The sequence below is a fragment of the Blennius ocellaris genome (genome assembly GCF_963422515.1).
Source record: "Blennius ocellaris genome assembly, chromosome: 19".
Taxonomy (NCBI): domain Eukaryota; kingdom Metazoa; phylum Chordata; class Actinopteri; order Blenniiformes; family Blenniidae; genus Blennius; species Blennius ocellaris.
Window position 1 is genome coordinate 10,914,572 of NC_137668.1, and position 23,601 is coordinate 10,938,172.

The 23,601-nt window shown below is 41.8% G+C and overlaps 1 protein-coding gene across 1 annotated transcript in view; it reads right to left on the reverse strand.

Moving 5' to 3' along the window:
- Window positions 1-154: 154 nt before the first annotated feature.
- rttn (rotatin) overlaps window positions 155-23,601 on the reverse strand; it is a gene marked incomplete at both ends in the record, with an annotated part of 33,781 nt that continues 10,334 nt past the window's right edge. Inside the window, 30 exons of the mRNA XM_080515259.1 lie at window positions 155-231; window positions 329-398; window positions 1,030-1,133; window positions 3,173-3,455; window positions 3,596-3,789; window positions 6,752-6,878; window positions 7,312-7,389; window positions 7,642-7,739; window positions 8,178-8,283; window positions 8,576-8,778; window positions 9,546-9,683; window positions 10,042-10,192; window positions 10,473-10,563; window positions 11,312-11,513; window positions 11,834-11,921; window positions 12,024-12,121; window positions 12,232-12,430; window positions 13,076-13,153; window positions 13,677-13,835; window positions 14,429-14,539; window positions 14,733-14,861; window positions 15,826-16,045; window positions 16,781-16,950; window positions 17,842-17,998; window positions 19,060-19,302; window positions 20,867-21,058; window positions 21,168-21,233; window positions 21,317-21,413; window positions 21,934-22,051; window positions 22,646-22,731. Coding sequence (XP_080371385.1) covers window positions 155-231; window positions 329-398; window positions 1,030-1,133; window positions 3,173-3,455; window positions 3,596-3,789; window positions 6,752-6,878; window positions 7,312-7,389; window positions 7,642-7,739; window positions 8,178-8,283; window positions 8,576-8,778; window positions 9,546-9,683; window positions 10,042-10,192; window positions 10,473-10,563; window positions 11,312-11,513; window positions 11,834-11,921; window positions 12,024-12,121; window positions 12,232-12,430; window positions 13,076-13,153; window positions 13,677-13,835; window positions 14,429-14,539; window positions 14,733-14,861; window positions 15,826-16,045; window positions 16,781-16,950; window positions 17,842-17,998; window positions 19,060-19,302; window positions 20,867-21,058; window positions 21,168-21,233; window positions 21,317-21,413; window positions 21,934-22,051; window positions 22,646-22,731 — 4,133 coding nt within the window. The remainder of the gene's footprint in view (window positions 232-328; window positions 399-1,029; window positions 1,134-3,172; window positions 3,456-3,595; window positions 3,790-6,751; window positions 6,879-7,311; window positions 7,390-7,641; window positions 7,740-8,177; window positions 8,284-8,575; window positions 8,779-9,545; window positions 9,684-10,041; window positions 10,193-10,472; window positions 10,564-11,311; window positions 11,514-11,833; window positions 11,922-12,023; window positions 12,122-12,231; window positions 12,431-13,075; window positions 13,154-13,676; window positions 13,836-14,428; window positions 14,540-14,732; window positions 14,862-15,825; window positions 16,046-16,780; window positions 16,951-17,841; window positions 17,999-19,059; window positions 19,303-20,866; window positions 21,059-21,167; window positions 21,234-21,316; window positions 21,414-21,933; window positions 22,052-22,645; window positions 22,732-23,601) is intronic.

A 23,601-nucleotide genomic window follows, 5' to 3' on the forward strand; every position in this document is an offset into this window, starting at 1 on the left:
GCTTCACACCACCTTCACCACAACAGCTGGGTACAAACCACAACTGGGATACCACAGGAAGAACTACACAGCGCTCACACTTAATGCATCTAAAATACTTTATTGTTCACAAAAAAAAACAACATGATCCTAAAGAGCATAAATAAAGTTCCGTTCAGGTGTTTAGGAGCTGGGAAAGGTTTTCAAGGCACTTCAGGAGGTAGCTCATTGTCGGTTCCTGCTTTTGTGAGTCTGCAGACATGAGAAGAGGAAAACAGTTGTTAAGAGTACAAGAAAAAAAAAGGCGCAGGAAAAGCCAGGGTGTGTTTGCCAGTGAGGATGCAGATACCTTTTATAGAGATGGTATATGCTTCTTCGATTCTCAATCGAACAGAAGGACACTTTAAAGTCGTCTTGGCCTTTTGAGAGGAAAGCAGAGGTAATATGACGAGATGAAGAAACATTGACCTCACATGATGTGAGTGGATAGTGAGCTATTCAACATGTGTGATTGTGTTACAATTTAAAACTGCAGCAGTTTTTTTTTAACCCTCTATATTTCCCCCATACACGAGCCTCCACAGGGAGGACTAAAACAGAGGTGCTAATGGCAGTAATGATGGGGAAAAAACTATATATTTTTAGGTATAAACATGCTTTGAAATCAGGCATTGGTTAGTTACAACTAACCCTTAAATATTACAAATCAATGTATCATTAATTATTAGCGTAAACACACAATGAATACATTTCTATGCAATCAAATGCAGGCACAAATCGACAAGCTTCCATTATTTATATCTTTAAATTAACTTCATCCACTGAAGAAATCTTTAGTGATTGTAAGTCTTATGAAGCCTTTTTGAGTTTTTATATTTACAACTTCTAAAAAAAAGAAAAGCCTCCAAAGTTAGTTTTGCATGTATGATCTTTGATTCTGGATCTTGATCCAATGAAGAGTTTAGGTTACAGTAGAATGAGGTTTAGTCAAGTAGCTGTTGCAGGCATAGAAACATAATTCTGTGTGTGTGTGTGTGTGCGTGCATGTACCCTTTGATTGTTATGGAGCAAAGCCCAGAGTGCTGAAGCTCCCATACACCGAGTTTCTGTCTCTTTACTTTCCAGACAGCCAAGTAATGCCTTCATGGCTTTACCTGGAGAGAAAAACAAACTCATTGAAAACAACAATTGCGGTACTCATTATATAGTTCTGTCTCTCAGCTATAGACGGATCCAGGTCTTCCCACCACAGTCCTCCATCTGTTAAGACCAAACTCAACGGCTTTCTAAAGTCTACAGTTCAGAATGTGCAACACACAATATCTGAACTGAGAGTCACACGTCAGGAGGAAACCTGCAGAATTGCTGGTTTTGACAGTGACACATGAATGTAGTGAAAGTAAATGTTGAATATGTTTAGTTTCGTCTGTCGCTTTCACTTTCATCCGTTGACTGTTAAGCAGTGTGATTTCTAGTTAACCGTGATTTTTATCCAGAAAACCCATGGTTGTATGAGTGGGCGCTGTCACGCTTAACTAGTTGAGACACGAGTTCGGAGAAACTCCATTATGTTCACACAGACAACTCAGAAGTGTGTCTATATCTGCAAATGAGCACTGCACTCAGAAAAAAACACATATATGTGTGTGTATCATCTGATGCCGTTTTGTTTCACGCTGGTACTACTGTGGAGATCAGACTCTAACTTTAGTTCATTTCCTGTACATCTGCCAATTGAGATCACACAATATGTTCAGGATGCACAAGAAGTGTGATCTTTCCACAGGAAACAAAGAATGTTGTGCGCCCCCGATGTCACGACTCCCACCTTGTACCCTGCACTGACGGAGGGGACGCCATCCGTCTCCTGTTGCCTCAAAGTTCCTGTGTCTTAGAAACACTCGTCCTCATTTGTGAAAAGCATTTGTCCAGTATTATTAAATGTTATTGTCATATTTGTGAAGCTGTGTATGTTTTTTAAATTTTCCTCTAAACTCGGTATGATACATTAAATGCCACTTTAGCAAAGCATTTACTATTCCCAGTTAGTGTAATTATAATACTACAAAAGTATCCATCTTAAAACATATGTCCAGTCAGGCCAGTGAGCTCTATTTACTGTCGGGTTTTTTTTGTTTAGTTTTTTTATTGTGGGCTGAAACATGAGAGTTGTGTGATTTCATCAGAGATTTGATTGTATCTGCGTATCTTCATACTGGCTTAAAAGTCAACACTGGTTTATAAAGCAGCCATTTTAAGTGCTTCAGTTCTCTGAAATCTGGTTACACAATCTGAAACTGAAGGAACTTCCCCAAGAAATGAAAAGAAAAGAAAAAAAAAAAATCACCAAGTGGAAATGTGTGGAGTGTTGTGCAGCGCTCATGACCTGAAGAATCCCAAATAATTCAAACTGACTGAAACCAGTTAAAAGTCTGGCTGTTCATTTTCAAAGGATTTACTGGCAACCCTTTGGCAACACGGCGAAGCTTCTGTTTGACTGTTAGTTTGACATACTGGTGGCCCAGAGATGAGATGAGCAAGGTTTTTAACCGCAAGGCTGGTTTGGAATAAGGAAGGATATCCTTGTGCCAAGTCAAACATGCAGATCACGTGATGTGCTCTGGCGACCCTGGAGGGGATCAGCTCAAAAAAAACATCGTAGTCATTGGCAGATTTCTTGAGCTTCAACTAAAATATTCTCTAAAAACCAATAAATGTATTGATTTAATGTGTTTGAAGCAAAATTTCAAATTGTTCAAACCTTTGTTTAAATCGTTGAACAGGTTTACCAGCTCATCTCCTAAGCTCGTGGCTCATACTCAAACACATTTTTTTTTCTGCTTGCAATATGTCTGTGCAGCAACTAAAGTTGCTGTAAAAGTAAGTTTTCTTTCCTCTATCAAAGATAAGCAGCGTGACGCTGGTTGCTGATGCTACTAATCAGTCTTAACTTTCAGCGGAAATACCAGCACACTGCACACACTGCGCCCTCATGGTCTGTGGATTTTACAGAAGCAAAACAAAAAGATTTGAAGAAGCGCTTTAGCCGTGTAAAAGGATTATTCAGGGGATCCAACAAACACGGGTGAATTTGCATTGTTTTACTTCCCCTTTTTTTTTTTTTTTTTTTTTTTTGCCACTTTGACGTCCCTGAGTGAGAGGAATAAATTCGACCCCGGCTTCCCTTCCATACCGTTGGCAACGATGTGTGACTTGTTGGCAGGCCCGAAGCAGAGGTTGTGAAGGGTGAGCAGTGCGTGCCGCCGGTGTGGCGCCAAGTCTGCCAGCAGTTCCAGGGCGCCAGTCACCCTCAGGATGCTCTGCTGGCCATCCTCCGCCGAGGAGAGACTGACCAGCAGCCTCAGCCACAGGCTCAGGAGGCTCACACCACCACCACCACCATCAGCAGCAGAAGTAGACTTGACAGCAGCCGCCTTCTGGACCGGCACTGACAGGAAGGCCTGTAGGAAGTTATTCTGAAAACACCACAACTAATTAATACAAAGGGCAAAACAAACGTGGCATCATATGAAAAGAGATGACTCGGAGCTGATTAGTGGCCGAGAGATCTTGGGACAGGGCTTATGCACTTCTCGCCTTGAGCTACAAAACAAACCTTTTGCAAGAGGCATCTACAGTCTCGGGACATGGCCAGGTTAGCCAGGAGAGAGAAGGCGAGACTGTGTATGGGGCTGTTGTCTTGAGCGAGTCCTGAGCTCAGCTTCAAGACACAGTGCATCAGAGAGCTGCCGAGGGAGCCTTTGGATCCCGGGATGACAGCAGGACCGCTGCCACACAGAGAGCTGCAAGCTGGAAACAAAAGAACAAACTGTACCTTGTTTTTTTACCCCCGGTAACCGAACAAAGGTGTATTAATAACATTGAGGACATGCTTGAGATGATAAATCATCTCAATCAATCAAATGAACATCCATATTCAAATTTAATGAATCACACTATGTTTTGTAAAGAGATCAATGCTTATTTTCAAGTATTATAGAAGGTACGTTCAGCTTTCAACAAGATCTGAATCATCCATTTGCTGATCCATTCACTGAAGGATGACTGTGTGTAGTTTGTATATCAATGACTTATTTTTTCAGCGCCACATATAAGTAAGAACATTTGAGTTTTAGCAATTAATCTGTTAGAGCTTGAAAATCTGTCCCCCCCCCCCCCCCCCCCCCCCCAAGTATGTTGTGTAAAAAAAACTAAAAAAAACAAGAGTCAACAGCACAAAAAACCCTCCCAGGAAACTCAAGTATTGTTCAGGCCTGTTTCCTGAAAGATTTGACACGTCACCTGGCTCCTCCATACCGAACTGTGATGTGAGGATCATTAGCAGGCTTTCTGCACTGCCTCATGATGATACACTTATTTAATTCAGTTTTATTGGAGCAGGAGAAATCAAACACACGGAGAGCAGTGACCCTCCAGTAACAGAATTAGACGATAGTGATTTTAAAAATTAAGATCCAGCTAATGCGGCATCATCAGACATTCTACTTCCTCCATTCATTTTACCACCAGTATTATTATGTATCCCACTGCGATTCTCTCAATGTGGAGGAAATCCAATACAAAACTGAGATACTTCAATGGACATTTATACAAGATTTTTTTTTTTTTAATTTAAAAAAATGTTCAAACAGAAGTAATTTATAGTTGTTATTATCCACAACAATCATTAGCTGTCTGTCAGTGCTCTTAACCAGTTATGAAAAGAAATCCAGTGTGAAGAAAGTGAAACGCCACTTTTCAGGCTGCTGAAGTTGCTTACTGCTGTTTATCTTGAGGCTCGCTGGCCAGCAGCACCAGAAACCACAAAAATAAAGAAGGAGCCGTTGGACTGCACGGCTGTCTGCCCACTAAACCAAAACCTCTCTGCATGGCGGCATGAGGAGCTTATTTGGAGGGGAGAGTTGTCTAGCCATGGACCAAAATCATGAAGTGAGATGGAACTCCTCTACAAAGGAGGAATATAATGACTTTTTAGAGAACGATCACAGAGGAAAAAAACGAACCAAAGCAACGCTGGAAAACAATGTTTTGGAAGCAGGAAGCTTGGCGTGTCGAATAGGACAGCATTCAAACAACTAAGAAAGTCTTTCATCTTCTAACTGGCTTTTAATCTTCATTCAGCACGAAAGACTCTGACGGATGATGACAGCCATGCTCTCCTGACTCTGGAAGGGAGGGAAATGATCAAGCCTTAGGCTATGGCTACAATTTATTCGACTACAAGGCCATTCAGAAATGTAAACCCTAATAGATATCGCATAAATGAGTGATGCAAATGAAATATCTGCTTTGGCACCACATTAACGTCAGGATAACTGACGTGACTAATTGCCGCGGCTGCAGATTACATCCAAAATACAGAAATTAACAAGCTTAAGTCAGGGAGCGTTGACAAGGCAGTCAGGCGCTGATTGATGCTGCTTATTGGACAACACGACAGCTTATTGGTTATACTAATCCTGGAATGGGAACATTCGGCAACAGGCGAATCCTGATGTCAGCCTGAGGTTATCTCGATACCTGTCAAGAAAGCTGCTGGATTTAGAATTTGATGAGAAGGTCTCCTTCATAATATATCTATTTCTTTGACATATAAAAAAAAAATATATAAAAAAAAAAAAAATTCCTCCGCCTGCTGCCTTGGATATGATCAATTACTTTACAAGTATGCAACATACAGGACAAATCATCCCACGTTAGGTGTGTGAAGAAAAAAAAGAAAAAGGAATAACAGATTCATTTGTTTTACTTTCTGTGCGTGTGTGGGAGGAAGGGTTGGAGCAGCTACAAAAATATCTGTGGAAAATCTGTGCGGCAAAGATGAAAACAACAATCTGACTTGAACTAGCAGTGCTAACAAAGCTTTGGATGAAGGTGGTAGACTGGAGATGAAAGATTGAGGAGAGATGTAGCGGTCTCGGGAGAGTGAACGGTAGCCTGAGGGTGTGTGGTGTAATACTAAGCCTGGCTGCATGCAGCCTGAACACAACCTGCTGTTCAGTTAACCTTTAGGGAAATACTGTGCCCGACTTCACTGATTTCTGGCGCTTTGCAGCTTGAGCTTATATCGGGGTCTAATGCGAGGGAGTTTAGATCAGAGTGCGTGCACGCACCTTACCGAGGAAACCCTGCCAATCAAATAGATTTCACATATAGAAAGACTCCGGCACTCTCACACACAATCTGAGATGTTGATAACTTCCTCTTGCTCTCACTGGTGTAACCCAGCCACTTCCACGTGCACGCAAGCACACTGACAGATCAAAGGGGCCGTGAGACGTTTATCAAAGTCACACCCCCCCACCTTCTGTTTCCTCCTCGTGAATCTTGCTCTTTCTCCACTCAAAAAGTTGTTTTTAGTGTCCCACATACACTTTTGTTATTTGGAATACAAATATCCCAGGCAACACAAGAGTCGCGCTGTTCCTCCTAAATAATCTCCCACTGGTCTGAAACTTGTTGCCATCCATACAATGAGACAGCCATGCCGCCTGATCTCTCACTCCTGACACTGTGCCCATTGTGACTGACAGGCAAGCAGGCGGCGGCCTTATACACTGAGAAACAATGTTGTTCAGTAGTCACTGGAGTGCACAATGGGACTCTTAGTGCAAAGTGTGTATGACTCAGTCAGAACGCAGAACTGCAGACAGATGCGACGGGCCGGCACGGGCCAGGCACAAAGCCTGTGCAAACGTATAAATATACAGACTGACAGAGCGGACACACACAAACACATACACATACAGACCCGTTGTGCAGTTGGCCGTATAGACACACAGTAGCTCCAGCGCCGCCTCCATGGTGGGGTCGTCCAGTAGGAGCCAGGGCCAAAGAGCATAGAGTGCCAGTGTTAGGCGGGCATCTGTGGCTACCACCTACACACACACACACACACACAAACGCTGATTATATCCACAGGCACACGTAACACCTCCAAGCTCACATGTGGTAATGACATCGATTAGAGATTACTTGAGTTGTCCACTAGATGGACGAAATCGACATAAAATGCCTCAATGTTTTGCTGAGTGTGGAACAGTGTAATAGCAGGGTAAATGCTGGTGTGGAGCCCTGCTGGCTTTTTAGTCCAAGGTAAACCACCGGTAAAGGGCAATTAGGGAATGAAAACTCACTAATATGTTCCGTAAGTCATGATATTACAGGATTCAAGACAGTAAACTTGCTGAGATGTTAGCAGGGCCACGCACATTTAGGCAATTCTCATTTACAGGCACAGTGCTGATACTCTGAGGTTCCATTAAAAACCAAACAGCAGTGGGAAATTAAAAGGCTGACACAGAGGCTCACTTTGCATTCATCGTTGTGGTAAAGAGCGCTCCGCAGGATCTCCACGGTCAGCTTGACTTCCTTTAAATAGCCCTCTTCCTGATGATATGGAAAACAAAACAAAGACCAACCATGTTTAATAGTACCAAGTTAAAAACGCACTGAACTGCTCTCATTAAACACTTGACAAAAAGAATAAGAGGATGCTGAGCTGAGCACTACACATTGAGAAGATTTATCCATTAACACATTGAATTTGGTTTGTTATTCTATTCAGTAGAGGGGAAAAAAAAAACATACAGCCAGTAGAGAGGTGCCGGGACTGGAAATTTCCAGCAAGTCTCCGCTCACCTTTTTCCGGTGAGAAGCTTTGCCGGGTCGGACAGACTCCAGGTGGAGATGGGAATAGGTTTGCTTCATTTGCTCCACGCAGCTGTCAATCAAACCAGCTAGAAGACAAGGAAACTAGAGATTTATGGCTGAAATGAAAAGATTCAAACCAGCTACTTCAGGATTTATTGGCTCACTGACAAGACAAACCCTCTCAATCATGATAGTTTGGTTGATTAATTTTCTGACACCGATAACAGAAAGATTTGGTGAAACTATCAAACGTTGTGGTGTCCTTCAGTTTTACGAGCTAATCTTGGTCGTTCTGCTTTTGCCGACACTGCCACAGGTAGGCAATAGAAACTGAGATTTAGATTTAAATACATTTCTCTGAAAAGCCCTGGTTAAGAGAAAAAGTCACACAAAAATGCTTTTAAAGTGAGGGTGCATGAGCTTTGTTTTATACATGTTTCAGTTCACAAGCTATGCAAGTCTGATGGATAATAATAATAATCATTATTATTCATAAACTAATGGCTGAGGTTGGTGGAAGTTACCTTTGGCTGCATAAATCTGAGCTGGATGACTGCAGGCTAACAGCGCCATCAGCGCTCTCGCTGTGTGCTTCTTCAGAGGGTCCTGAAGTGTCTTCCTCTCAAAACTCTGATAATAACACAGAGAAAAACTGATCAGTCGACATAACCACACCATAAATCTTAACAGCATTGCAACGTAAACACAGATTGACTTCGTACACATGTACTTGAAAATCTCAAACAAAACAGATTCCTTGGTAAACACTGGATGCTGCATGCATTTTCATTCAGCCAGGGATTTTATTTGAGGTTTTTACAGCTCTCGCATTTTGGGGATAGTGGTTCTAATAATATCGATAACAATAATCTCCAATGGGACCACATAGATATAACCATGTAAGTGCAGCTCGCCCACTTACCTGCAGTAACAGCTCACACAGTCGGTTGGCTGGGGAACCATTTAGGATGTCTGACAGAGAGGTGGGCGCTTTACAGTGTGAGGTTATGGCCTCTGGACTTCGGCTCTTCGTCTCCTCTGAGAAAATCGTGCAGAGGAACTGCAGAGCCACTGTCTGCAGACGAGGGTCTGCAAGCCTCTCATTCACACACACTGATAATGTTCCTGCAGTCAAACAATAAAAGAGTGAGATTGCAGCTAAATAGCTTTCTTTTAATGAATGACGCTGAAACGCGTAGTGAATCACAGTGAGGCAAAATGGCAAATCCATAGTTGAAACCTTGTGACAGCTGCGTGTTTGTTCATGACTGAGGGAGGATGCACTGGCGGGGAACACACCAATCAACTGAATGTGTATGCAGACACCCAGATCCCACAAACATGTACTCGCAAACAAAAATACACGCACAAGGGCTCAGCATTCATCTTTTACTGGACTCATCAGACTTCCCCTGCTGTGTCATTAATCACAGAGGAAGATGAGTGGGAGGAGTAGGGGTAGAATGAGGACAGGTTGTAATTATCCTATGCTAGCATCTGTTCAGTAAAGTTAATACAAACAATAATGATACAAGTAGCATGCTAAGATGATCGGATTTGTTTATACTTTACTCGACTTAAGACTGCAATTATACAGAAAATGCTAATCCTGATTATTTTGCCACTTACTGCAATCAGCATAATTACCCTCATCGTGGTTATCAGTATTTTATAATGTAAGGCTTCATTTCAAGGAAGATCTTGTGTCTTGAACCCCAGTGGGCTATTGAAGTCGATGAAATTCAGAAACGCAAGAAAAATAACAATGACTTGTTATTGCACGAAGAGAAAATTGATCCGGAACTTGCGATTCTGCAACTCTTTCTTCAATCCAAACCGAAATAATCACTTTTGTCACTTTTGCGCACTCGCAGAGCAGAGATTCTGTGTACCTGCAAATGTCCGCCAGCATTTCCCCAGCGCAGCGGAGACAGATGGGTGCGCTGCTGAGCCGTCCCTCTTCAACAGAGTAGCCAGGAGCGTAAACACGTCTGCCCAGCACACACAAACCACATCCTGGGTACCTGCATCTGAGGCGGGAGAGAGTGAGTCACAACTTCGGTGGCACAGGAAAGCCAAGAAGCCACTCTCAGATCAGGATGTGATGAGGCAAATATCCATACAAAAGCTGCTGCATGTGAAAGGTTTTCCAAAGCCATGGTTGTATAATTTAAATCAATTCATCTATCCCATTTGTTTTTGTTTTTTTCATTTCCGGGTTGCAGGTGGTCGGAGCTGTTACACCCTGGGCAGGGGGCAATTCAGAGTCACTCTCTAACCTGTGGATTGAAACCTAAGTACCACGTACATCACCATCCAGCCCTATGTGGTCCTCACTAATTATAAAAAGCAGAATTCAGCCACTTTTCATTTTCATAAAGTTCTGACCTAATCCTGTGATATCCAGCATGAGTGCAGCCACCAGAGCGGACAGCAACTGTTTGAAGAAGTCCATCTGGCCAATCAGCCCCTCGCTCACAGTCGCACATGACTGCAACAGTTTGGAGAAGCTGGACAGGAACCGGAGCGTGGTGACAAACTACAAAAGAACCACACACATAGACAGTGATTGCACTCGAATACAGGCAAGCAAAGATGTATAGAGGAGGAAAACTTGTGAAAAGCACAGTAAATAAGTCACATAAACAACGGGAAACTTTGAGGAAGCGCTTGTTAAGTATTCCACCCATGCTGAAGTCTAGAGGCGCCCTCATATCCCCTGCACAGTGCTGAACTGTGCCAGCCCACATTTTCTGTAAGTCATAATAACAAAGTTAAAAAAAATCTCCTCGTAGCTGTCTATCACTCATGCTCCTCACCTGACTCCTGATGTCCTCTCTTTCTCCAGGAAGCACAGTGGGGGTCTTTAGTTCAGTCAGACATCTCTCGATGAGCCGCACATCCACTAGACTGAGGAAAGGAAAAAAAACATGATGGGAAAAACATGTCTTTATGAGTGTTGAGCTGCAGGAGAAACGAAGGGCAATTAAAAATTATTCTCGACTGAAAAAATATGCAAATATTTATCAAAATAATCTTTCTATATGAAAAAAACAAACACACACACACACAACCAAGTGTCCAGAAACAAATTTACAGAAAACAATTAATTGGTCGTCACAACTGTGAATAATTTTCTATTGTTTAACCCTTTATTTGTGGATCTCTTTATGGGAAATTGGAATAAATAATAGAAAAATTAAAAACAAATGTGCTAAGTAATGAGACAGGTGTTGTGATTTTTGTAGTATTTGCCATAATACCATAAACACTGTTTGGGAATAGGAGAAGTTTAGGTAAATGAAAAGGACCAGTTAGTGCAGCTGATTGATGCACTCAACACAAGTATAAAGTGAAACATCTGATTGAAAATATCGATTGTATACAGAAAGACAGGATGTTTACACATACACCCAATAAGTACTTTTGATAATAACATATTGTTGAATATGACAGTAGTCTTTAAGAGGGAATAAACCAATTTTGAGAACTTTTAGAGAAGAAAAAGTGAACTACATGTGATTTTGGTCCATTTTCTAATACCTTCTAAGAGATTTAATTTGATTTAACTGACTAATCAGAGGGTGGACTGAGGTAGATGATCGTATGTTACAAGTGGAGTGGTAATCACCAGTATACTGAGTATGTGGCATCCTACCTGGCCAAGGCCTGGAGGAGCTGGTTATGTCGGATGGCGCTGAGGGTGAAATCTGGCAGGATTGCCAGCAGGTTGGTCAGGAGTCCACAGTGGGCAGTCAGCAGGTCTGGAGTTACTATGACAACGTGTTCTGTGGCCGAGGGTTCGCCCTGTCGGGAGTCCTGCGAGGCGACCGAGTTGCTGGTGTCTGTATCACTCTGACCTGGGACACACAACAATAGACTGCTAATGGAGAGATATCCCCTGCAGCTCACGCACACATAATCAAATGCATCAAACCGAGTTCAAACCCTGGAGAACAGTGGTGTTCTTTGTGGACTGTATATTCAAGGAATCAAAAAGAAATATCCAAATGCTGGGAATGTCTTTAGTTTATAATTGTCTTGACCACAGTGAGGTTTCCATTGGAAAACAATATGAATATTTATGTGGCATGAAGGACTGAACAAACAGTGTTAGTAAGGTTGTGAACGCACATGTGCACACGGTTGTATATACACACACGCAGCTCTCTTGTTTTACCTTGAGCCATCAGCCTGCTGGTGGGAGTGTTTTCCATGATGTTTAACAGCGAGGGAGCCTCCAGGCTGTGTGGCCCTGAACCTCTTATCTTTAATGAACAACATGGAGATGTGAGGATAGAGTCGACATAATGCAGCTGTTTACTGCAGCTGTTGTGCCGAAAAACAGAACGTACAATATTGCTGCTGACCACGGTGCTGGAGGTAGAGAAGGAACTGGAAGATCTGCTGGAGTCTATAAGAGGTGCTGGGGGGTCACATCTCCAAAACGGCAGAGAATCCTCAGAATCTATCCAAGTTGACACCATGTGACATAAACATGTTTATGGATTTTACTGGGGTTTTCTTTGTAATTTATGATGAAGATGTAATTGAACAGACATGCGAGTGAAATCTTACCCGCTGAAGAGCTCTCCCGTGGACTGGGGCCACGGCTCGCGCCAGCACAAGGCTGGAGGTGGAAGGCATACCTGCCACGGTAGCAGCTGGAGGCGGACTGAGCCACATGCTGGAAATAATGACAGTGGTAGAGCAGAGCCTGCAGAGCTGGAAGACCCACCAAAGACACACCAGACACCTCATCGTGGACACACGGGTGCTGGAAAAGAAGACAGTGAATGTAAAACAGAAGCAATTTCATCATCCAGTTATGATGACTGGAATTTTACTGTTGAAGTTTAAGCACTGTTAAGAGAGAAAGAAATTGGTGTTTGTTAGGTTGTGGCAGTTATATAAAACATAATTCGTTTCACAAATGTCATTTGATATCTACAGGATGACATTTTGTGTCCTAGTTTTTGATTTTTTTTTTTAACCGGGCCCTGCAGAAGCAGTCTCAAAGTTAACCTGTTTTGATTCTATCTTTTCAACCCGCCTGTTTTGTACCTTTCATCTACATCAGATTTACAAAATCACAAGCCTTCAGAAGATGGAAAAGTACTGCATGTGACATACTGCTCTGTTTTGCAGGCAATGGCATTCCACTTTAAGATGCTTCTGTTGTTTTTGAAAAAGATGTAAACCTGATTCTTCTAAATGAGAGTGCTACATGCCTACACTTCAGCGCAATTTCGACTATCGCCAGCAGCCCTCGTCTGAACCCTGCAGGGCTCAACGAGAGGGGAGAAGGGTTGGGATGGAAAAGAGGGACAGAGAGGGGATATAAACAGAAAGATGGGAGAGAGAGAGAGAAAGCGGTTCATGGTCTATAAAAGCTTTTTAACTGGCTGGCAGATCTGCTGACCTGCCAGTGGGAGTCCTTGGCCTCCTCTGTGTTGGCAGGCATTGGCATCACCAGCAAGTTCTGCAGAATAAATGCAGCCTAGACACACACACACACGCACACGCACACACACACACACACACACACACACACACACACACACACACACACACACACACACACACACACACACACACACACACACACACACACACACACACACACACACACACAGTTAAGTTACACTACATCAGCAACAGTGCCATCTGCCTGCACTTGGCTAGTAATACAAAGAAGTCCTTCCTCGTTTTCTGACCACTGATCAGATGAAAATTAAATCTGCCTTTGCTTTCACAGTTTCATATTTTCTGTATCAGTGTCAAATCCTGAAATCAATTTCAGAACAGTAAAACAACAGTAGATCACAAGTTTTGACATTTACTAGCAGATATCTGAGCTTTTGTTATTCATTTCTGTAATTTTACCAACAATTAAATATTAGGCCTTTCGCCTGGGACTCCTCAGAACAAGTTGTACATTTCTTTTAAAGCAATAAAACTAAATTAAAAAATAATATTTTTGCTTGTGAATAAAAATACTTAGTGCCACTCTTTTTGAATACCTCTCTCCGAACCATGCTGCTTTCCTGCTGATCCAGGAGGATGTTGAGCAACGTGCCCCACAGACCTCCGCTGATGTTCTGACAACTGGCACACAGAGCCTGGCACCCGCTGGGCATCGAGGACAGAGCTGCACCTAAACCCAAACTGGCAAACCTTACCTGACATGAGACGGGGCACACAGATTTGTGTGGATGGTTGAGGAGAAAAAAAAAATCAAAATCAAAAATAAAGAAATAGATTGGAGGAGAAAGATGACAGTAAAGCCCCAAGATGTGCAACATGCAGCTGCAGATTAAACTGAAGGATTTCAAAGACAACGCTGATGTCACGAGACAGAAATTTATAGTGATGCTAAAGATTAATTTGGCCACGCCGGTTGTTCATAATACTCCACGAGCATCTGAATTGATGATGGCAAAGACAGAGCCTTCACTGTCAAGGGAGCCACTTAGACTGACTTGTGAAAGAATTAAGTTTTGAAGATTGAGAGAGAATTTGGTACAACTTGCTGTCATGTACTTCTTTTTGTCAGTGAGTTCATGCACAACAGCTCCATTGTGTCCCAAAAGCCAAACATCGAAAACTTCCCCTTTATGACGGGAAGAATTGTGGGAGTGAAGCTGCAGAGTAAAGAAATAACTCTTCAATACTTAGAAAGTCATTGTGATATACTCCATATGTATGCAGTACATGTACACATTTGGACATTAGTATGGATTCAAGGCAGCAGAAAGCAAGTGGTTTTCTTTACTTCTTGATCTCTGTCCACCCATAGCGGGACAAGCCAGGCCAAACCCAACTGAGCGGGATTAGTCTCCTCAGTAGCTGTCTCGTTCCCCAAAGACCACTGAGAAATCAGGTTCTGATGGGAAAACAAATTCAGAAGAAAATTATTTTGATGTGACTTGAAAAGACTTTAAAACCATAGTCTCTCTCTACCAAAAGACAGACGTTGAGAGCGGAAGCATCCCCAGCAAATGGTTACATCAGGTGTACAAATCTGATCGAACATTTTCATGCATCACTGAACTTAGCAGAAGCAAGTTTCCACTTGCCTTGTCCTTGTTCTGGGACATCATCTCATGCGACAGGTGAAGCAAACAGATGATAGCATTCTTGGTGACGCCTTTCCCCATAAAAGACAGGGAGTTTCCGCCCCATTCAACATAAAACGAGGAAATCACCTGTGCAAATGACATAAATGCTTCAATATGTGGTCAAGAATTTTCTCATACAAAGATACATTTTGTGCCGACCTCTTGAATTTGGTAGACACCATTGGATGAAGCTACTGACTTAATGAATCATTGACTCTGGTTAAAAGCTCACTGTAAGTTCATCATTCTGCATATAGCATTCAAATCAAAGTTAAATACATCATAGGGTAATCATTTTGCTTTGTCAAGCCATTAGGATGTGAGACTGCACATTGGGGGCATATAAAGAGAAGCTCAAGGCCTGCAGAGCTTCAGACTCCTCCACTGCCAAGAATATGAGCTTGGGAGGTGAATCAGAGGGTTTAAAAGGCTAATGTGAAAGAGGTGAGTATCTGATCGTTTCCAAATGCATGGAAGAGGCCCCCATAAATCCTGACTTGAAAAGCTCAGATCTTCTTTTATTGTTATGATGATATAAACTGCACTATGAGATACTGAGAACGAACAGATATGGGTTGTGTAAACAGGACTGCCTAGTCTTTAGAGGTCTTCCTTTCCAGGCAAAAAAAAAAATAACAGTTTGGACACCTCTGTGCAGAGTACTGCTGTGCAAGCTGGTCTACACTATGTTACGCTATTGTTTTATGGACTGCTGAACAGCTGAACAGATGGAAAAGGCAAGGCTGATTAATCTCATCAGCATCTTCACAGTGTGGCATATCTAATCAATGAGATTTTTTTTTACAACTTACAATTCATGTCTCGTAACCATGTTTTCTTTCATTTTAATTAATTCCTCGGAAAGTACCATGCTCCTCAATGTATTTATTTATGTAAGCGTTCTTTATCTCTTGAGCTGGTAGGAGGTTTGCATATGCCCATTAAAACACATGAACATATGCACATATATTGTGTAGACACAACTTCACACAGACACAGACACACACCGACACAGACACACACATCCACATACACATATATACAGACAGACCTCCAATAACCCGCTGAGATACTTGGAGCAGAGGGAGCTGGGTTCCAGGTCAGGGCAGTGGGAGCTCCAGCCAGGCTGGGCAGTCAGGCAAACCATGCCCTGCAGTGTCCTCTCTAGGCTGGGAAGGCCATAGAAATGCGGGGCGTCGGACACCCGCAGGCTCTGAAGCAAACGGACTGCCAGCTGGCTCTTGAAGGGCCCTGCTAAAGCCAAGCATAGCCTGGGCAAACAGGAAAAGAGAGACCAAGTAATGAGTAAATATGAGACAAAAATCCCCCCCAAAAAAGCCAACAATTTGATTATCCAATATTTCAATCATGCTTCTAATCATATACACTGGGTACTAATACTTTAAAGAATGCTCTGTTATTCCACAAATCTGCAGTAATTGCATACAACTACAAATATGGATTGTGTCCATCTTCTAGTTTGCCTTTTCCAGCTCGGCGTGGCTGGAGCCGATCCCAGCTGACTATGAGCAAATTCAAGAAAGACCCTGGGGAGGTTGCGAGTCCACCACAAACTCACATTAACACCTGTGGGAAATTTTGAGTCACCTCAAATCCCTGTTTTTGGACTGCTTGAGAAAAAAAACAACAAAAAAAAAACTGAGAAAGCAGAATAAACCTACACACATACAGAATGAGCACCCTGGCCCAGACTCAAATCGGGGGGTAATCTCACTGTGCGAGAGCTAACACGACTAGAATTGCTCTTTTTTTTTTAAATTCAAGATAACTGAATTAACAACTCATTACAGAATAATAAATCAGCAGAACAAAAAGGCTAACTGTGTCTTTTCAGTTCACGAGCGGTAACGTGGATACATTTAAGGAGGGGATCTGTGTAACTTTTTGACCTAATAAAACAAGTAATATTATGAGTTGTGCTTAATTTAACGCTAATACATATACAAAGGTTTTCCCCCGGTTTTCTACAGGTAAAATCAGTCTACCTGTCTGTAGTGTGTGTGAGATGGAGCAGCAGGTTGCTAAAGAAGCTGGTGAGTTCTCTTTGCAGTCTCTGGCTGACGTGGTTCTTTTGCTCGTCCGACTCCCCGAGGCTCTGAGTGGAGGTCTGCGTTTCCACGCCAAGCAGTAAGTTAAGAAGAGACATGTTGTTATCCTAGAACAGTAGTGAAGGGAAACAAAAGAAATATTGGGAGTTCTGTATGCCATTATCTCCAATGATTCTATTTTTATTGCTGGTTCATATATATAAATATATATCTATATTGTAGGCAGCAAAGATCAGCAAGCATCTCCTCTTTTCCCTCACAAAAACACACACCGAGCTGCACACACACACACATACTGACTTAGTAGTTAATGCAAGAGTCTGACGCGACAGATGTTCCTGAAACAGCTCAGTAATTACAGAAAAGACGGTGCGGAGTAGCGTTGCTCACCCCTACCAGGCATTCAGTCTGAGTCTGCTTTAGCTGCCAGGGGAGGACTTATTGTTTACACACACATTAATGAGAAAGCCTAGGTGAGACTGATTAAATCCTAAAAGTTGATCTCCCTGTGAGTTGGTTTTTGTCCTCCGGTAAAAAATATAATTCAAACTTCTTCTTTTTTTTTTTAAAGAGCTCAGGAAATAATATGAGGTGGAGAGCTATGATACCACCTTTCTGTTGCTATGAGAAAACAACATGCCTGGCTTGTTTGACAGTGTGATGTGATTTATTCATGCTTTGATTGGAGGTATATAACTGCGCTGACGAGGAGAGAGTATAACAACATTACTCGCTGATGGAGAGGAATACTTGCTTATTTCCTGGCATAGACACACATCAAAGGCATTCTACAATGGTACACACATGGAAAAGATAGCTACTGTTGTACTGGGAAAACCCTGATCATATTCCAAAGACTTATGTCATGCCAGCGAATCTCTATCTGTGCTGCCAAAAAAAACAAAAACTATATAAATCATCCCTTGGAGTCCAAACCTTGAAAAGAAATGCTGCAGTATGGGAGTGAGGTTTGTCCAGGAAGTGTAAATGATGTGCACCTGGTTGAGAAGCAGCTCCAGTATCCAGCGTAGGTCCCTGTCCTCTGGGTCACACACAAACTCTGTGTGCATCTGTTTGAAGTAGGCATTCAAAAATGCAACAATGCCCACCAGCAACTTTTCATCCTCAACACAGGCAGGACACACCTGGAGAAACCTGCAGGGAAGGAGAGACAGAGACCGTGACAGCAAGAGGAGGAGAACACAGCTGAAAGACGAAAAATAGAGTCAAATTTTATGTTGATATATTCCTGTCGATACTATACAGTGAACTTTTTATCTAAACTGATGGTAAATTAAAGACTAGTGCTGCAAAGATGTATAATAAATGTTAAGTATTGTAATTCTTTGACAATTCTACTATCATAGAATAAGACCATAATTAGTCAATGTAATCATTAGAGGAGTAATGTTATATCTGATGTCCTAATAGTTCATGTATTTAATCTGAACATATTAATTCTTCTAAATATACAGATGAAAAACAAACCCATGTTGTACCAAATAAGTTTTACTATTGTTGCCGCAGATCTCAAAGAATGCAAGGATGCAACCCCACTCACAGGACTCAAACCAAACTGTGACCTCAAATATGTCCACATGGAGCAGCAGCAGCCTATGGGTTGGTGAAGTGGAAAGACACTGGTCGAATATAGACGAGTGAAAACTGTGACCTGAAATACTCCATGGTGGCTACACAGTGGCTGTTCACTGTTTTGTCGGGATGCGTCAAATGTAGAGGAAAAGTCTCACTGACTGTGGCGCTGTGTACAGATGACAAATAAAGGCATTGCTTTCTTTCTCTCGTGCCAAGTAGGAGGATTAGGTTGAATGCCAAACTTCCTGATGTGAAAAGGTGTCGGGGATCGAAACAGAATAAAGAGCATAACCTTTCTCCTGCTTGTTAGACACTTTTAGTTTCAGTTAGTTTTCAAGTTTTCACATGTACTCTGCAACTATCATACTGCAGCTTATGTTAACATATTTAGTTATCTTGACTACACAGAATTATGCTCTGAAGTGGTATTCCATTCCCAGATTTTTTTTCTGCTGCTACCTCGGAGGGAAGCCTGCCTCACACGTTGAAAACTACACCTATCGAGTGCCGAGGAAACGATAAAACAGTTTTCTTAATTCATGAGAATTAACAGAATGTATTTCGCAATTTGCATGAAACCAACAGTTTACAAATCTTCATTGAAAGCGTACACTCTATACCTGGTTATTGCTGCCTGCCAGCTGAGAGAGGAAAGGGTGCCTCTGCAGCCGTGGGTGGGAGCGTGGGGGAGAGCCATTCTGTCAATCAGCAGGTAGAAGCTGAGCCTAGAGAGGGCAGAGGCCACAGAACGGTGTCCTGCTGCTGTGACGATGGCCTGGACGCAGTCATGCAGCACAGTGGGGGGGTGCGCTGCCTGCAGAGACGAGACCTGTGCTTCCGAGAGCATTAAATCAGGATGAAATCTGTGGGGAGCAAAATGTAAATTGTTAAAAAAAAAAATATATATATATGCGAAATCAGATTGCATGACTATTGATGTGCTGACAAGTGTGTTGGATGAGCAGCGACCGCAGATGCATACTAATGGCTGCATTAACAAACATATTTGATCACCAATCCAGAGGGATGAGACATTTATGAGTCATCAGAAGAGAAACGCTGGCTGAGGATTTCTTGTAAGTGAGTTAAGCAGAGGCAGCGGTGGCCATACAAGCCAGAATCAATGCAAGAGGAATAAACTGAACTAGTAATAATATCAAAAAAGAGATGTTGGTTTTGTAGTGAAAAACAATATTTGAAATTGAGACTCTCAAGCCAAACACCAAAGACACCGCTCAATTTTCATTAAGTAATCCCAAGTCTTAAACAAGTACTCTTCTACCAATCATAGCACTCGACCAGATTTTGCTTCAGATGGATTGATAAATCCATTGTGCGTTTCAAATGTCTTTGCTGTAATCAAGCCGGTTAAAACTTTGAGAGACATTCTCATTTGTTTGAATTAGGTCACATTAAGAGTAAATTAAGACAGATGAAACACAAGATGCCAACTCTGTGAATCTAATTCTTCATTATAATTCCTCACCAGAGAGAACGTTACAAAACGCTGAGCTGTCTGAGTGAGGCGCAACATTTATACACTGATATAATTAGTGTGCGAGTCCTCCGGTTCCCAACATGAGGTTCGGGACCCTCTTTTGGGGGCACGTAAAGGCTTTGTCTTTCCTGAGACTTTGCAAACTAAAAATTACAAAGAAGAAATGAACTGCAATTTTTAACAGTAATTGTTGTTCCAGCTAAATTATTGAAACTTACAATTTAACAGCAGACCAAAGCAGACCAAATGCATGTAGTAAAATCAAATTACCTTGCCACGAGCGAAATACAGAGAAAAAAGTGATATCTAGTTAGGCAAGTAGCTTGATATTTGTGAAAATATTTACAGTGAAGGCCAAAGAATCAACATGCTTGGGCCAACAGTGAAAAAAAAAAAAAAACCTGAGGATTTGAAAAATGTTGAACATTCTTAGAATGTACTAAACCTTGCAATAAAACGAAAAGGAAAAAATGTGGAGTTGTCATTATTCATAAGTAAATCTGCTATTCATTTGCTGCTCTGGCCACATTGAGAACAGAATGTTCAGTACATGACCCCTGAAATTATTCTCACACCCAGATTACAGTCGTATAGCACATTTCAACAACTATAGTTATCTCAAATAGCTTTGCACTCATTTTCCACTCACGCACTTAAACACCAATGGCAGCTGCTGCACTCGGAGGCAGTCCCCTTTATTAGGAGAAACTTTGGGTTCAGTATCTTGACCGAAGACAATTTGACACAAGGAATAGAGCGAAATTCGAGATCAAACCACCAACATAGTGATTGGAAGATGAGCAACTCTCCCTCAGAGCCATTAAATGACTATTTATTCATTGCTGTTACAAAACAACAGGTATCATGCGTATCTAAACGTGAACTTCTCATTGCACGCTTTAAGGTAAATACAGTTAAACAAAACTCACTCTGTAACGCCACCTTTAGGACCATTCAGCTGCTCCAGGAGGTTTTCTATCCCAGAATACCATGCAGTGTTCCAGGCCACCTGAAGGGCTTGGCGGGCAGGATGGAGACTCTGGAGGTCGGATGAAGGTGCCAAGATGCAGCAGTGCGGGCTGACAGCATGATGAGCTGCTGCCTGGAAGGGAATGTTGTACCTTAAAAGTAAAATCATGCACAGATAAAAAATGATGTTAATGGGTTCAGTGAAATTCAAGAAGTTAAACTTTCCACCGGTGACATTTGTACCTTAAGTACTAGTGTTACCTGTGTATTACTGTCAGTGGTAAGGAGAACGGAGTCATCGTCAGGTCTGTGTTCGACTTCTCTGACCTGAAAACAGGATATATTAAATGGATTTGGATTAATATGGGAGGCAATGAACGCTCAAAGAAAAAAAAATGAAATAAACTCACCAGGTCTCAATGTGAGCAATTTCATCAAATAGCAGTAAACTCATCAAGACCGCAATCTCACTTCCATTACTTTTATTTTCCTTTAATATCAAGGACGCTGCAATGAAGACAGAACAGAGACAATTTTCATTATAACTCCATTCTAAAGTCTATCACTCAAGGTCGTGAATAATTTATATGGACTGTAATTGTGAAATTCCACTTAAAGCCTCATTTTAGAACTGAAGATAGGAGAGCTTACGTTCTGTCATGCATCAAAACATTTTGTATATTTTGCAGTGATTTGCCCATTTTCTAATCTAAATCAAACTAATTATATTATGCAAAAATACAAGAAGCAACCATGAAAGTGACTACATTTAAATGAAAAATACCCGAACTTAAAGAGGCTGACAGACCATTTAACAATGGCGACGTGGGTTGCTGTGAGGTAAACTGATGAACACTGTATCAGTGCACCAATGCAACAAGTTGCATCATGCTAATATGCCACTTACTACAGTGTGACAACAGGGTTAAAAAGCAACGCATCAAGAGGATGACTTGGCAATGTGCCCCCCGGGCTACACAACGCACTGCGTTTAGCTGGTACTTAATGAGTTGTCTTGCGAACGTACCCCTGAGCAGTGTCAGGAGCAGGGGGTTGTGCTGTGCCAGCCTGTGCCTCAGAGACGGATCAGCGTACACTAGCTTTCTCAGGATGCAGGCACAAGGCTCCAACAGACAATCCAAGCTCTGGGGAGAACACCAACATTCACACTTTGTGTTTAATTGCAGGAAAAACATGAACAAAACTTTTCTTTCTGCCTACCCCTGCCCTGTATATCACATTTTAATGGAATACATTTCTTTACTGTCAATACGAATAAGCCAAACTCAAATCCATCCTGCAGACACCTCATTACATACTTTTTAGCTGAGGGTAATCTTTTAGTGTATGCATCTTCCTTCACCTCAGTTTATGTAGCCATGTTGTGAAATTACTCTAGGTGTTTTGTGATTCAAGGCCTGAGAATGATCAGCAGACTGCTGTAACTAGAGGGCAAATATCACTGCTGACCAGGGCCTGTCTGACTCTATTAATACACTCTATTTCATCCTCCCATCATCCACGCCTCGGTGGGTTTCCTCCAGATCCGCTGGCAACACATGTACTCACACATTAGCACACAGGAACAAGGGCATGTATACAAATGGGAGAATGAGAATGGATAGCATTGAGGTTCCAGAGTTTCTTTAATTTGACAGCAGCGGCAGTTCATTCAGAAGCATCTCCTTATCACTTTGCGAAGGCTGTTTGGTTTTTTTTTTGTGTTTTGTTTTCTTTACCTTGTCGCCATTTACAGTCTCCATAATGAAGGAGATAACTTCATCTGTTATTCCAAGACTCTTTAGTACTGCGTGCATTGTTGTGTCTGAAGGAAAAAAAGTGAGAGAGCAATTTAGTATATGAGAATAAACATTTGCATAATCGTTGACTATTTTCTTTTCCCGTTTTGCTTAAAACATATGGTAGTGGGAGGACAGTAACACTGCAGCACTGGCTGTAAATGGTAGTTCTCTTAAAAGCAAACCTCTCGTGTATCCACACAAACTTTCAAAAGTTTTTTTTCTTGTTTTTTTTTTTTTTTAAATTGCAGTAAATGCATAAAATGTAATTTATATCTGTCAACTGGGACAAGTAAGACACATAATCAGCAATTAGACAGATGTGAATAATTAGCCATTAAATTGTGCTTGTACATTTTTCACTGGCATGATAGCCATCTCAGGGTGATGGTGGGGAAACTACAAACTAACAATAAGGACATTGAGTGGAAAAACACTGCCGGATGGTAACCTCAGTCAGTATACAGTATCTGTGTGCTCACATAAAGAAGAACCTGTAGGCAGAGACGGTGGTTTAAAAATACTGTAGTATTTAGTAGTAGTGGCTCCGAACCCGAGGGTCTCTGAATTAACATTTTGATAAAATACCATGAAGAAAGTTTACATTTTTCTTTTTTTCTTAATGGATTAAACAATACAGTTAATAACTAACGTCAGAGGAGGTGGGATTAATATTGACATTGAGAAGGAGACACAGTTGGAGGCAGGAAACAGCAAGTTGCTTGTATTTAAAGGTTGCTGCTGTTGTGTAATTGACGGGGTGTGTCAAAATGTGTTTTTTTTGGCTTTTCTGTGATGTTTATGCAAATCAGAGATTGGACATGGTGTCCACAGTCTTTCTTTAAGGCAGTCTAGAGAGGATCCCCCCCCCCCAAAAAAAAATCACTGCGCTAAAG